The sequence below is a fragment of the Tachyglossus aculeatus genome, chromosome 1 (assembly GCF_015852505.1).
Source record: "Tachyglossus aculeatus isolate mTacAcu1 chromosome 1, mTacAcu1.pri, whole genome shotgun sequence".
Taxonomy (NCBI): Eukaryota; Metazoa; Chordata; class Mammalia; order Monotremata; family Tachyglossidae; genus Tachyglossus; species Tachyglossus aculeatus.
The window spans coordinates 73,252,427-73,266,825 of NC_052066.1; the positions used below are offsets into that span (position 1 = coordinate 73,252,427).

Here is a 14,399-nt window from a genome sequence, read left to right on the forward strand (position 1 = left end):
ATGATATATTTCTAGAATGTGAGCCCACTGTTGGGTAGGGACCATCTCTATATGTTGCCAACTTGTACTTCCCAAGCGCTTAGTACAGTGCTCTGCACACACTAAGTGCTCAATAAATACGATTGAATGAATGAATGAATATACTGCCTTTCAATACCAGCACTTAGAGCAGTGCTTGGCACATAGTAAGCACTTAACAAATACCATCATTCTTATTTCAATCAACAGGCTGACCCCAAGAATGCATGAATAAATATGATTGATGATGATGATGATGAAGAATGCTGGGGATAGGGCAGGCCTAATAATAATAATAATAATAATGGTATTTGTTAAGTGCTTACTATGTGCCAAGCACTGTACTTAACACTGGGGTCAATACACGACAATCACATTGGAAATGTCCCACTTGGGGCTCATAGTCTCAATCCCCATTTTACAGATGAGGTAACGAAGGCACAGAGAGGTAAAGTGACTTGCCCAAGGTCACCCAGCAGACACGTAGTGGAACCAGGATTAGAACCCAGGACCTTCTGAATCCCAGGCCTGTGATATAGCCATGCTGTTTCTTACCCATTTGGTCCCGAGCCTCAACTTGATCATAAGACATTTGCAAATAGAGAATTGTGGCCCACATGATAGTTTCTGCTGAAAAATACCTGAAGAAACTGTCATTTTGGCCTTAATTCTCCATAAAAATACACTCACCTAGTGGAGCCCCATAATTATTATTTTTCCTTGTTCTCTTTTATCTTTCCATTTTATCCAACAGTCCCCCGGCAAAGCAAATCTGCCCAATCACTACTTCTAGAAATCTTTAAAATCGAGACAGGCTCCTGTTGAAACGGGTAAAGTTATCCTCCAGTTTGACGACGATAATGAAGGTAGTGAGATTGCAACCTTGAGTATGAAGATGCCAAGACTCTCTTGTCAATCAATCAATCAATCGTATTTATTGAGCGCTTACTGTGTGCAGAGCACTGTACTAAGCGCTTGGGAAGTACAGGTTGGCAACATATATCATATATCTCTTATCCCCCTTGCTCAGTGTGTCCATAAAAATACAGCATTCATTCATTCATTCAATCATATTTATTGAGCGCTTACTGTGTGCAGAGCACTGTACTAAGCGCTTGGGAAGTACAAGCAATCAAAGGTATTTGTTGAGTGCGACCTTTCATAGGTCCTAGCCATCTGGGGTGAGCACTGCAGACACAGATGGTTGAGTGGGGAATGACTGAGAAGCAGCGTGGCTCAGCGGTAAGAGCCCGGGCTTGGGAGCCAGAGGACGTGGGTTCTAATCCCGGCTCTGCCACTTGTCAGCTGTGTGACCTTGGGCAAGTCACTTCACTTCACTTCCCACATTATTCGCCTCTACCACCCCCTCCAGATTCCTGTAGCCGTCATCTACCGCCCTCCGGGCCCCACTTCCAACTTCTTTAACGACTTTGACCCCTTCCTCACCTTCCTTCTCTCCTTCTCCATGCCCACTCTGATCCTCAGAGACTTCAATATCCACATGGATATCCCTAACGACTCCTCTGCCGCCCGCCTTCTATCTCTCCTTGACGCTGCCAACCTCTTCCTCCACCCCACCTCACCCACTCACCAACTTGGTCATACCCTCGACCTCATCATCTCCTACCGCTGCACTGTGTCCACCCTCACCAACTCTGTGATCCCTCTCTCTGATCATAATCTTCTCACCTGCCTCCTCACTCACACTCCTTTCCCCTGTAAATCTGTATTACTCCCTCACAGAGATCTCCGCTCTCTGGAGCCCACCCGTCTTTCGGAGCGCCTCACACCCCACCTCGCCGCCCTCTCCTCTCTACCCAGTCTTGATGATCAGATTACTGCTCTCAACTCTACCCTTTCTACTCAGCTAGACTCGCTCGCTCCCCTTTCCCTTGGCCGCTCTCGCACCACTAACCCACAGCCCTGGATCACTGCCACTGTCCGCCTCCTTCGCTCTTATGCTCGAGCTGCCGAACGCTGCTGGCGAAAGTCTAAACCCCATGCCAACCTCGTTCACTTCAAGTTTATCCTTTCCTGCCTTAACTCAGCCCTCTCTTCTGCCAGACAAAACTATTTCTCCTCCCTTATTGACACCCATGCCCATCACCCCCGCCAGCTCTTCCGTACATTCAACTCCCTTCTCAGGCCCCCGGTTCCTCCCCCTCCTCCTTCCCTCACCCCCAACGATCTGGCCTCCTACTTCATTAACAAAATTAAATCCATCAGGTCCGACCTCCCCAAAGTCTCTTCCCCCCTTTCTCCAACCCCCCGGCTCTCAACACTCTCTGCTACTCTCCCATCCTTCCCAGCGGTATCCTCAGAGGAGCTCTCCTCCCTCCTCTCAAGTGCTACTCCGGCCACCTGTGCTTCTGACCCCATTCCCTCTCATCTTATGAAATCTCTCGCTCCATCCCTTCTTCCCTCCTTAACTTCCATCTTCAACCGCTCACTCTCCACTGGTTCCTTCCCCTCTGCCTTCAAACATGCCCATGTCTCTCCCATCCTAAAAAAACCCTCTCTTGACCCCACCTCACCTTCTAGTTATCATCCCATATCCCTCCTACCATTCCTTTCCAAACTCCTTGAACGAGTTGTCTACACGCGCTGCCTAGAATTCCTCAACGACAACTCTCTCCTCGACCCCCTCCAGTCTGGCTTCCGTCCCCTTCATTCCACGGAAACTGCGCTCTCAAAGGTCACCAATGACCTCCTGCTTGCCAAATCCAACGGCTCATACTCTGTCCTAATCCTCCTCGACCTCTCAGCTGCCTTTGACACTGTGGACCACCCCCTTCTCCTCAACACGTTATCTGACCTTGGCTTCACAGACTCCGTCCTCTCCTGGTTCTCCTCTTACCTCTCCGGTCGTTCTTTCTCAGTCTCTTTTGCAGGCTCCTCCTCCCCCTCCCATCCTCTTACTGTGGGGGTTCCCCAAGGTTCAGTGCTCGGTCCCCTTCTGTTCTCAATCTACACTCACTCCCTTGGTGACCTCATTCGCTCCCACAGCTTCAACTATCACCTCTACGCTGATGACACCCAGATCTACATCTCTGCCCCTGCTCTCTCCCCCTCCCTCCAGGCTCGCATCTCCTCCTGCCTTCAGGACATCTCCATCTGGAAGTCCGCCCGCCACCTAAAGCTCAACATGTCGAAGACTGAGCTCCTTGTCTTCCCTCCCAAACCTTGTCCTCTCCCTGACTTTCCCATCTCTGTTGACGGCACTACCATCCTTCCCGTCTCACAAGCCCGCAACCTTGGTGTCATCCTCGACTCCGCTCTCTCATTCACCCCTCACATCCAAGCCGTCACCAAAACCTGCCGGTCTCAGCTCCGCAACATTGCCAAGATCCGCCCTTTCCTCTCCATCCCAACCGCTACCCTGCTTGTTCAAGCTCTCATCCTATCCCGTCTGGACTACTGCACTAGCCTTCTCTCTGATCTCCCATCCTCGTGTCTCTCTCCACTTCAATCCATACTTCATGCTGCTGCCCGGATTATCTTTGTCCAGAAACGCTCTGGACATATCACTCCCCTCCTCAAAAACCTCCAATGGCTACCGATCAATCTGCGCATCAGGCAGAAACTCCTCACCCTGGGCTTCAAGGCTGTCCATCCCCTCGCCCCCTCCTACCTCACCTCCCTTCTGTCCTTCTCCAGCCCAGCCCGCACCCTCCGCTCCTCCACCGCTGATCTCCTCACCGTACCTCGCTCTCGCCTGTCCCGCCATCGACCCCCGGCCCACGTCATCCCCCGGGCCTGGAATGCCCTCCCTCTGCCCATCCGCCAAGCTAGCTCTCTTCCTCCCTTCAAGGCCCTGCTGAGAGCTCACCTCCTCCAGGAGGCCTTCCCAGACTGAGCCCCTTCTTTCCTCTCCCCCTCGTCCCCCTCTCCATCCCCGTCTTACCTCCTTCCCTTCCCCACAGCACCTGTATATATGTATATATGGTTGTACATATTTATTACTCTGTTTATTTATTTATTTATTTATTTTACTTGTACATTTCTATCCTACTTATTTTATTTTGTTGGTATGTTTGGTTCTGTTCTCTGTCTCCCCCTTTTAGACTGTGAGCCCACTGTTGGGTAGGGACTGTCTCTATGTGATGCCAATTTGTACTTCCCAAGCGCTTAGTACAGTGCTCTGCACATAGTAAGCGCTCAATAAATACGATTGATTGATTGATTCTCTGGGCCTCAGTTCCCTCATCTGGAAAATGGGGATCAAGACTGTGAGCCCCAAGTGGGACAATCTTGCACCTATCTCAGAGCTTAGAACAGTGCTTGGCACATAGTAAGGGCTTAACAAATACCAACATTATTATTAACATTATTATTAGGTGCTTTAGGAGAAGCAGCATGGTGTAATAATAATAATAATAATGATGGTATTTGTTAAGTGCTTACTATGTGCAAATAATAATAATAATAATAATGGCATTTATTAAGCGCTTACTATGTGCAAAGCACTGTTATAAGTGCTGGGGAGGTTACAAGGTGATCAGGTTGTCCCACGGGGGGCTCACAGTCTTTAATCATCCCCATTTTACAGATGAGTGAACTGAGGCACAGAGAAGTGAAGTGACTTGCCCAAAGTCACATAGCTGACAGTTGGCGGAGCCGGGATTTGAACCCATGACCTTTGACTCCAAAGCCCGGGCTGTTTCCACTGAGCCACGCTGCTTAGCACTGTTCTAAGTGCTGGGGAGGTTACAAGGTGATCAGGTTGTCCCATGGGGGACTCACAGTTTTAACCCCATTTTACAGATGAGGCGACTGAGGCCCAGAGAAGTGAAGTGACTTGCCCGAAGTCACACAGCTGACAGTTGGCGGAGCCGGCATTTGAACCCATGACCTCTGACTCCAAAGCCCGGGCCCTTTCCACTGAGCCACAGCAGCTTCTCACAGCAGCTTGGGAGCCAGAGGACGTGGGTTCTCATCCCGGCTCTGCCACTTGTCTGCTGTGTGACCTTGGGCAAGTCACTTCACTTCTCTGGGCCTCAGTTACCTCCTCTGGAAAATGGGACTTGAGACTATGAGCCCCACATGGGGCAGAGACTGTGTCTGACCCAATTTGCTTGTATCTGCCCCAGCGCTTAGTACAGTGCCTGGTACATAGGAAATGCTTAACAAATACTTTTTTTTTTTTAAGAGAAGCAGCGTGGCTTAGCGGCAGGAGCAAGGGCTTGGGAATCAGAGGACGTGGGTTCTAATCCCAGGGCTGCCACTTTTCAGCTGTGTGACTTTGGGCAAGTCACTTCACTTCTCTGTGACTTCGTTACCTCATTTTTAAAATGGGGATGAAGACTGTGAGCCCCACGTGGGGCAACCTGATTACCTTGTATCTACCCCAGTGCTTAGAACAGTGCTTGGCACATAGTAAGCGCTTAAAAGTGCCATTATTATTTTTAAAAAAGCATCTCTGGTTTGTTAAAGATGAGGGAAAGAAGTAGGACGTTGCTAGTAGGGAATGGGAGACAGAAGGAGAGAGAATAGTGGGGAATTCTTTGAACTAGTTATTGTAAACTCCGCAGGGCATGGATCTACCAACTCTTCCAAGCGCTTAGTACAGTACTCTGCACACAGTAAGCACTCAATAGATACCACTGATTGATATGCTACAGTGCTCTGTACACAGTAAGCGCTCAATAAATACGATCGAATGAATACGCACTCGTCACCTGCATGTCACTCCACTGAGACCACACTAAGCGTCGATAAAACTCCTTGCCGACGCTTCTGAACTCTTCTTTCTCCTGATCTTTCCTTCACCGTGGTTCACTGTATATATGTATATATGTTTGTACATATTTATTACTCTATTTATTTATTTTACTTGTACTTATCTATTCTATTTATTTTGTTAATATGCTTGGTTTTGTTCTCTGTCTCCCCCTTCTAGACTGTGAGCCCACTGTTGGGTAGGGACTGTCTCTATATGTTGCCAACTTGTACTTCCCAAGCGCTTAGTACAGTGCTCTGCACACAGTAAGCCTCAATAAATACGATTGATTGATTGATTGATTGATCACTCTTCTTCTAGAAACACTATCCGACCTTGTCCCCTCCTCCCCCTCTCCATCCTCCCCGCCTTACCCCCTTCCCTTCCCCACAGCACCTGTATATATGTATATATGTTTGTCTGGATTTATTACTCTATTTATTGATTCTACTTGTACATATCTATTCTATTTATTTTATTTTGTTAATATGTTTGGTCTTGTTCTCTGTCTCCCCCTTCTAGAGTGTGAGCCCACTGTTGGGTAGCGACCATCTCTATATGTTGCCAACTTGTACTTCCCAAGCATTTAGGACAGTGCTCTGCAAACAGTAAGCGCTCAAGCAATACAATTGATTGACTGATTGATTGATTGTCTATCCTGCAACTCTCTTCTGGTTTTCCTACTTCCCTAGCTGCTCCTTCTCATGTTCCGTCACCGGCTCTTTCCACCTCACACCCCAACTACGCATGTCCCTGTGAGCCCGTTGTTGGGTAGGGACCGTCTCTATACGTTACCAACTTGTACTTCCCAAGCGCTTAGTACAGTACTCTGCGCACAGTAAGCGCTCAATAAATACAATTGAATGAATATCCCTCAAGACTCAATTCTGGGTTCCCTTCTCATCTCACTCTACACTCCCTCCCCTAAAAAACTTTTCCACTTCCATGACTTCAAACTCTCACTACTACTAATCAACCAACGAAATTTATTGAGCGCTTACTATGTGCAGAGCATTGTACTGAGCGCTTGGGAGAGTTCGGTACAATAAAGCTAGTAGACACAATCTCTTCCCATAAGAAGTTTACCCTCTAGGTGAGTCTCCCACCTCTATGTGGATGACTTCCAAATCTATTTTACTGGCCCAGCCCCCTCACCTCTTTGGTAAAATCTCATTTCCTCTCCCTCCAAGGCACCTTCATTCAGTCGTATTTATTGAGTGTTTTACTGTGTGCAAAGCACTGTACTGAGCACTTGGGAGAGTACAATAACACAATAACAGTGCTTTGCACATAGTAAGCACTTAATAAATGCCATCATAATAATAATGAAGACTGTGAGCCCCACGTGGGGCAACCTGATTACCTTGTTTCTACCCCAGTGCTTAGAACAGTGCTTAGAACAGGCACATAGTAAGCGCTTAAAAGTGCCATTATTATTTTAAATTATAATAATTATAATTATATTATAATTTAATTAATAAATGAGTTAATGAATAAGCGCTTAATAAATGCCATTATTATTATTTCACCTCACTTGTAATAAAAGTGGTGTTTGTTAAGTGCCTACTATGTGCCAAGCACATAATTATTATAATTATAATAATAATTATTATTATTCCCTGCCCACAACGAGCTTACAGTCTAGAGGGTCTTGAGAAGCAGCATGGCCAAGTGGAAACAGCAGGGACCTGGGAATCAGAAGACCTAAATTCTAATCCCACCTCTGCCACTTGCCTGCTGTGTGACCCTGGGCAAGTCACTTCACTTCTCTGGGCCTCAGTTTCCTCACCTGCAAAAAGGGGGTTCAATGCCTGCTCCCCTTTCTACTTAGACTGGGAGGCCCATGTGGAACTTGAACATCTTGTATCTTCCCCGGGGCTTAGTACAATGTTTGACACATAGTATAATACTAATGATGGTATTTGTTAAGCACTTACTATGTGCGAAGCACTGTTCTAAGCACTGGGAGGATACAAGGTGATCAGGTTGTCCCCCGTGGGGCTCACAGTCTTAATCCCCATTTTACAGATGAGGGAACTGAGGCCCAGAGAAGTTAAATGGCTTGCACAAGGTCAATTATCATCTCCATATAATAATAATAATGGTATGTTAAGTGCTTACTACATACAAAGCACTGATCATGGGGGTCCCCCCATGACCTTAAACTTAGAGAAGCAGCGTGGTTCAGTGGAAAAGAGCCTGGGCTTTGGAGTCAGAGGTCATGGGTTCAAATCCCAGCTCCGCCACTTAGCTGTGTGACCTCGGGCAAGTCACTTCACTTCTCTGGGCCTCAGTTGCCTCATGTGTAAAATGGGGATTAAGACTGTGAGCCCCAAGTGGGACAACCTGATCACCTTATATCCCCCCAGTGCTTAGAACAGTGCTCTGCACATAGTAGCGCTCAATAAATGCCATTATAAAAAAAAAACAAATACCATCATCATTATTATTATTATTAACAAATTCCATAATTAATAAAGTGCAGTCGAGGGAGCTTTCTTGTTTTGTTTTGTTGTCTGTCTCCCCCTTCTAGACTGTGAGCCCACTGTTGGGTAGGGACCGTCTCTATATGTTGCCAACTTGGACTTCCCAAGCGCTTAGTACAGTGCTCTGCACACAGTAAGCGCTCAATAAATACGATTGAATGAATGAATGATAGGGGATGCCTGGGCATGTTTGAAAGGCAAGTCACTTAACTTCTCTGAGCCTCAGTTACCTCATCTGTAAAATGGGGATTAACACTGTGAGCCCCCCGTGGGACAACCTGATCACCTTGAAACCTCCTTCTCAGCACTTAGAGCAGTGCTTTGCACATAGTAAGCGCTTAATAAATGCCATCATTATTATTATTAAACTCATTATGTTCAAAACTGAGCTCCTCACCTATAGTCTCCAATCCTCTCCTCCACCTGACTTTCCCATCACAGTCAACAACACTACTATCCTCCCTGTACCCGAAGCCTATAACTTGGTTATTCTCCTTGATGCCTCGCTCACTCACTCAATCGTATTTATTGAGCGCTTACTGTGTGCAGAGCACTGTACTAAGCGCTTGGGAAGTACAAGTTGGCAACATATAGAGACAGTCCCTACCCAACAGTGGGCTCACAGTCTAAAAGGGGGAGACAGAGAACAAAACCAAACATACTAACAAAATAAAATAAGTAGAATAGATATGTACAAGTAAAATAGAGTAATAAATATGTACAAACATATATACATATATACAGGTGCTGTGGGGAAGAGAAGGAGGTAAGATGGGGGGATGGAGAGGGGGACGAGGGGGAGAGGAAGGAGGGGGACATTCAGACAGAAAACGGCTAAATCCCATTGTTTTTCCTCCATAACCGTTCCCAGGTCCAACCAAGCATCAACCATCTTGGTCCAAATGCTTGTCATATCACAGCTAAACTCTCCTTCCCAGATCATTTCCCTAATGCATCATTCTGTACATGTCTCTCCATTCCTCAGAAATCTTCCATGGTTACCCATTTCTCTTCTCACTTTTGGTTTCATTATGCTCCAACCCTGTCTGTTCTCTGCCTTTTAACTGCCATCTCTTCTCCCAGCACTCTTCTTTCCTCCCTGGCTAACAGAGGCACAGTAAAATTCCACGCCCTCCAGAAATCCCATTTCCTTCCAAAGGCTTTCTCTCCTTAATTCTTCTTCCTCTTCACACATCATATCCTCCCCAAACGCAAACTCATCATCATCATCAATCGTATTTATTGAGCGCTGTGTGCAGAGCACTGTACTAAGCACTAGGGAAGTACAAATTGGCAACATATAGAGACAGTCCCTACCCAACGGTGGGCTCACAGTCTAAAAGGGGGAGACAAAACCAAACATACTAACAAAATAAAATAAATAGAATAGATATGTACAAGTAAAATAAATAAATGTGAGGCAGCACTTAAGTACTGCCTCAGGCTTATTTGAGCAAATCAAGTTGTATAGGTATATATGTTTGTATGACACCTGTATATATGTATATATGTTTGTGCGTATTTATTACTCTATTTTATTTGTACATATTTATTCTATTTATTTTATTTTGTTAATATGTTTTGTTTTGTTGTCTGTCTCCCCCTTTTAGACTGTGAGCCCGCTGTTGGGTAGGTACCGTCTCTATATGTTGCCAACTTGTACTTCCCAAGCGCTTAGTACAGTGCTCTGCACACAGTAAGTGCTCAATAAATTTGATTGAATGAATGAATCAAGCTACATACACTACTATTTATTTATTCCCCTATGTTTCCATTCTCTTCTTTCATCCTACCTGGAAATCATTTTGCCTATCACATCTATTAGGCTGGAAAATCCTCAAGGGCAGAGAAGCAGCGTGGCTCAGTGGAAAGGAGCCTGGGCTTTGGTGTCAGAGGTCATGGGTTCTAATCCCGGCTCCGCCACTTGTCAGCTGTGTGACTTTGGGCAAGTCACTTCACTTCTCTGTGCCTCAGTTCTCTCATCTGTAAAATGGGGATTAAGACTGTGAGCCCCCCGTGGGACAACCTGATTACCTTGTATCTACCCCAGTGCTTAGAACAGTGCTTGGCACAAAGTAAGTGCCTAACAAATACCAATATTATTATTATACACTACTATTTATTTATTCCCCTATGTTTCCATTCTCCTCTTCCATCCTACCTGGAAATCATTTTGCCTATCACATCTATTAGGTTGGAAAATCCTCAAGGGCAGAGAAGCAGCATGGCTCAGTGGAAATGCCATTATTATTATTATTATTATTATTATTATTATTATTATTATTATTATTTAAAGCACTCATGAAGGAATGGGTTCAGCACTCTTCTAGACTGTGAGCCCACTGTTGGGTAGGGACCGTCTCTATATGTTGCCAACTTGTACTTCCCAAGCGCTTAGTACAGTGCTCTGCACACAGTAAGCACTCAATAAATATGGTTGAATGAATACAGCTGTGGCCAAAAAAAAAAGGGGGGGGGGGGGGCAGGGAAAGCAGTGTGGCCTAGTGTAAAGAGCCTGGATTCTAATCCCTGCTCTGCCAATTGCTTGCCCTGTGACCTTGGACAAGTTACTTCACTTCTCTGTGCCTCAGTTTCCTTAACTGTAAAATAGGAATTCAATACCTGTTCTCCCTCCTAGGACTGTGAGCCCGATGTGGGACAGAGACTGTGTCCGACCTAATTAACATGTACATACCCCACCACTTAGAATGGTGTCTGACCCATAATTAGCTTTTAACAAATACGGTACAAGACAAACCAAAACAAAAAACACCCTCACCCCAGGAATTTGGGATTTCCCATCCTATCTTTTTTTAAAAAAAATACTAAGCAGCAGTAGCTATGTGAGGGGGCCATGGGATTAAAGAAATTAAAATTCCAACTCCTCCTTCGCACATGCCATCAGGGAACAAAGAGCTCAATGTTCGCCTGGCTATTCTTCTTCTTTCTTTTAATGGGATTTATTAATTGCTTACTATGCCAAGCACTGTAATCAATCAATCAACCGTATTTATTGAGCGCTTGTATGAAGCACTGGGATAGACACAAGATAATCAGTTTGGACACAATCTCTGTCACACATGGGGCTAAAAGTCTAAATCGGAGGGAGGAGGAGTCAATCCCCATTCATTCAACCGTATTTATTGAGCGCTTACAGTGTGCAGAGCACTGTACTAAGCACTTGGGAAGTACAGATGAGGTAACTGAGGCACACAGAAGCAAAACGACATGCCCACGGTCACATAGCCGACAACTGGCAGAACAGGGATTAGAACCCAAGCCCTCTTTCTCCCAGGCTCGTGCTCTTTCCATTCATTCATTCATTCATTCATTCAATCGTATTTATTGAGCACTTACTGTGTGCAGAGCACTGTATTAAGCGCTTGGGAAGTACAAGTTGGCAACATATAGAGACGGTCCCTACCCAACAGTGGGCTCACAGTCTACAAGGGGGAGACAGAGAACAAAACAAAATGTATTAACAAAATAAAATAAATAGAATATGTACAAATAAAATAAACAGAGTAATAAATACGTTCAAACATATATACATATACACAGGTGCTGTGGGGAGGGGAACACTAGGCTGGCGCTGCTTCCTGGGGAAATAAACATGGACTGAAAACAGTGGACGACCTACTGAGAGGGACATCACCAGAGTTCATAAAACAATCCATTTTAAATCCATCTCCATCGTCTCAATACCCGCAAGGGCCGTTACTGCCTAAGTATACAATATCCCTTAGTTTCTCACTCTCTTCCCAAGCCTAGGGTCTACTGCCTGTTCGGGGACATATGTACTCATGGAAATAGATGTACAAAAGTGTCCCACATCGCTTTTATTTAGTCATATTAATGTCTGTCTCCCCTTTAGCCTGTAAACTTCTTGTGAGCCACTAAAATATCTTCCAACTCTCTTATATTGAACTCTCCCAAGAGCTCAAAACAATGCTCTGCACACAGTTAGTCCCCAAAACCTATTGATTGACACGGATAGAGAGTTTAGGCTATTGCCTCTTGATCCATTTCCTTAGCATTGATTTTTGCCCCCTTTGAAATATCACGTCCTTAAGAGAAAGACGGGACCGAAATCGACCCAGGCCGATGACAAATTGAAATATTCTCACCGGCAATGGATGCCACAGTGTTCCTCTATAACCTGCTCCATGGGCTAACTCTTTCAGTCAGAAAGTTCTTAGGTTGATTTTGGACGTACCTTTCTAAAAGGATCTAACAAACTTACGTATTTCGTAGGTTGATTTTGGACGTACCTTTCTAAAAGGATCTAACAAACTTTCGTATTTTTTAAGCACAATGAAGCTTTGAGGGGAGAGTGTAAACATATCACCCTGCCCTCGGACATTCCAAACTACTCAATTTATAAAGATTTTTTTTCCCTTGCTGGCAATACGGCACATTCAATCTGGCCACGAAAACAGAACTGGTATTTCTTTTCTCCACTTCATCCTCATTTATGAATATTTTGAAACTGAGACTGACTTTGGGGGCCACTTAGTTGCTGTCGTGGTCACAGGACCCTGTGAATCACTCTCTAACCTATAATATCGGCTTACTTTCTGTAGATAAAATACTGGCTCTGTCCCAGGGGTAGTAGTTGTTGGGGTAGTAGTTTTCCCCCTTTTAGACTGTGAGCCCACTGTTGGGTAGGGACTGGCTCTATATGTTGCCAACTTGTACTTCCCAAGCGCTTAGTACAGTGCTCTCCACACAGTAAGCGCTCAATAAATACGATTGATTGATTGATAGTTATGCTTCCAGGACAAGTGCTGCTTTTAGTTATTTCCTCCATTTAACTTCACTGCAGTCAGGTCAAAGCACCGTGTCCTTCGGACTTAAATCTTTCTTTTTATCTGTCAACGCACCACCTAAGTTCAACATGGGGTTCTTGCAGATGGAGCAGATGAACGGGGGACAGAAAGCCCAGAAATGACAAACACAGAAGACTGATTAAAAATCCCTTTTGCTTTGAAATATCTACGCCTCGTCCTCTGGAACGGATTCGGTCTTTGTTCTGAATCGGTGTCCTGTGTCCTTCCTTTGCCCGGAAGGGCAGGACGGCGAGTCTGAAGGACCCTGTCAAAGATCTGCAATGGTCAAGGCTCCCCTGCTGCTGTTTTCCTGTTATTGTTCCAAACCGAGCTTTGCACACTAGCTGGAAAGGACAACACACCTCCTTCAGCCCATCCTCCAACCTACCATCAAAACAAAAAGACAAGGACGCCCTTGGAAACACTCCAACGATACCGGCTCCGTCTCCAGAGACCTACCCAAGAATCCCAGCCGGGTCCGCCCCACTGTTCAGAAGGGAGTCGGTGCCACTCTGCCGATCCTGCCGGCGACGGTAAAGCTCGGAAGACGCTAAATCCCGGAGTCTCATGCCCGCCATGGTGCCCCTTATTCGGCCGGGCAAGGAGAGTTGGGGAGTCGGGCAGACCAAGAGGAAAGGGCTCTGATAAGAGCACCAAATCTCTAGTGACTCACTTTTCCTGCTTGGTTGTACGTGTATGGGGGGAGGCGTTTCCACTAACTTCTTTGAAATGCTTCAATCAATCAAGACCGAAGCCTGCCCTCTGGGCTGTGCACTCTTGGGTCGCTCCTTAAAATGCTTTTCAGTGGACGGTCTTCAACCGCGGCCCAGGAAATCGCTAGCGGCGACCACCAGCCGGTATCGCTCCGGGAAGATCAACTCAGACGTGAGGAATGGTCCGTCGCCAGTCGGTCAAACCCATCTCATTCCTCCATCGCACCGAAATCCCCGTCTACAACCTAGTCCACGGCATCCGAAACGCACGAGGAATCAGCCAGAGCTTCTCGCTCCTCAAAACTCACAAGTTCTGCCGGACGCCGTCCGATTACTTCAGCAGGTCCCCTGGAGGGCCCTGCCTGGTGCTAGCATCTTTTCACAGCCGGAACGGACGGGACCCCTCATGCCGCTTAAGCGAACTCTCCAAACGGCAAATGGGGAGCAGGGGGAAAGTGCAAACTTCTGCTCTCCGGCTGCTTGAGAGCTCGGGGGTGGAAACTTCACATTCCAGCCTCCAGAATCCTCGCTCTGCTGGACACGGGGGCTGTAGCCGGTAACCTACCTTCTCACCCCCCGCCCCCTTCCCAAGGCTCACGTTTCACAGACGGGTCCCAGAAAGGGCAGCCGCACC

General features: G+C 46.2%; 1 protein-coding gene across 1 annotated transcript in view; it reads right to left on the bottom strand.

Moving 5' to 3' along the window:
• The window catches only part of LIMS2 (LIM zinc finger domain containing 2), an 83,227-nt gene extending 69,481 nt beyond the window's left edge, over positions 1 to 13,746 (bottom strand). Inside the window, exon 1 of the mRNA XM_038747825.1 lies at positions 13,512 to 13,746. Within this exon, the coding sequence (XP_038603753.1) occupies positions 13,512 to 13,630 (119 nt within the window). The 5' untranslated portion in view covers positions 13,631 to 13,746. The remainder of the gene's footprint in view (positions 1 to 13,511) is intronic.
• Between the last annotated feature and the right edge of the window lie 653 nt (positions 13,747 to 14,399).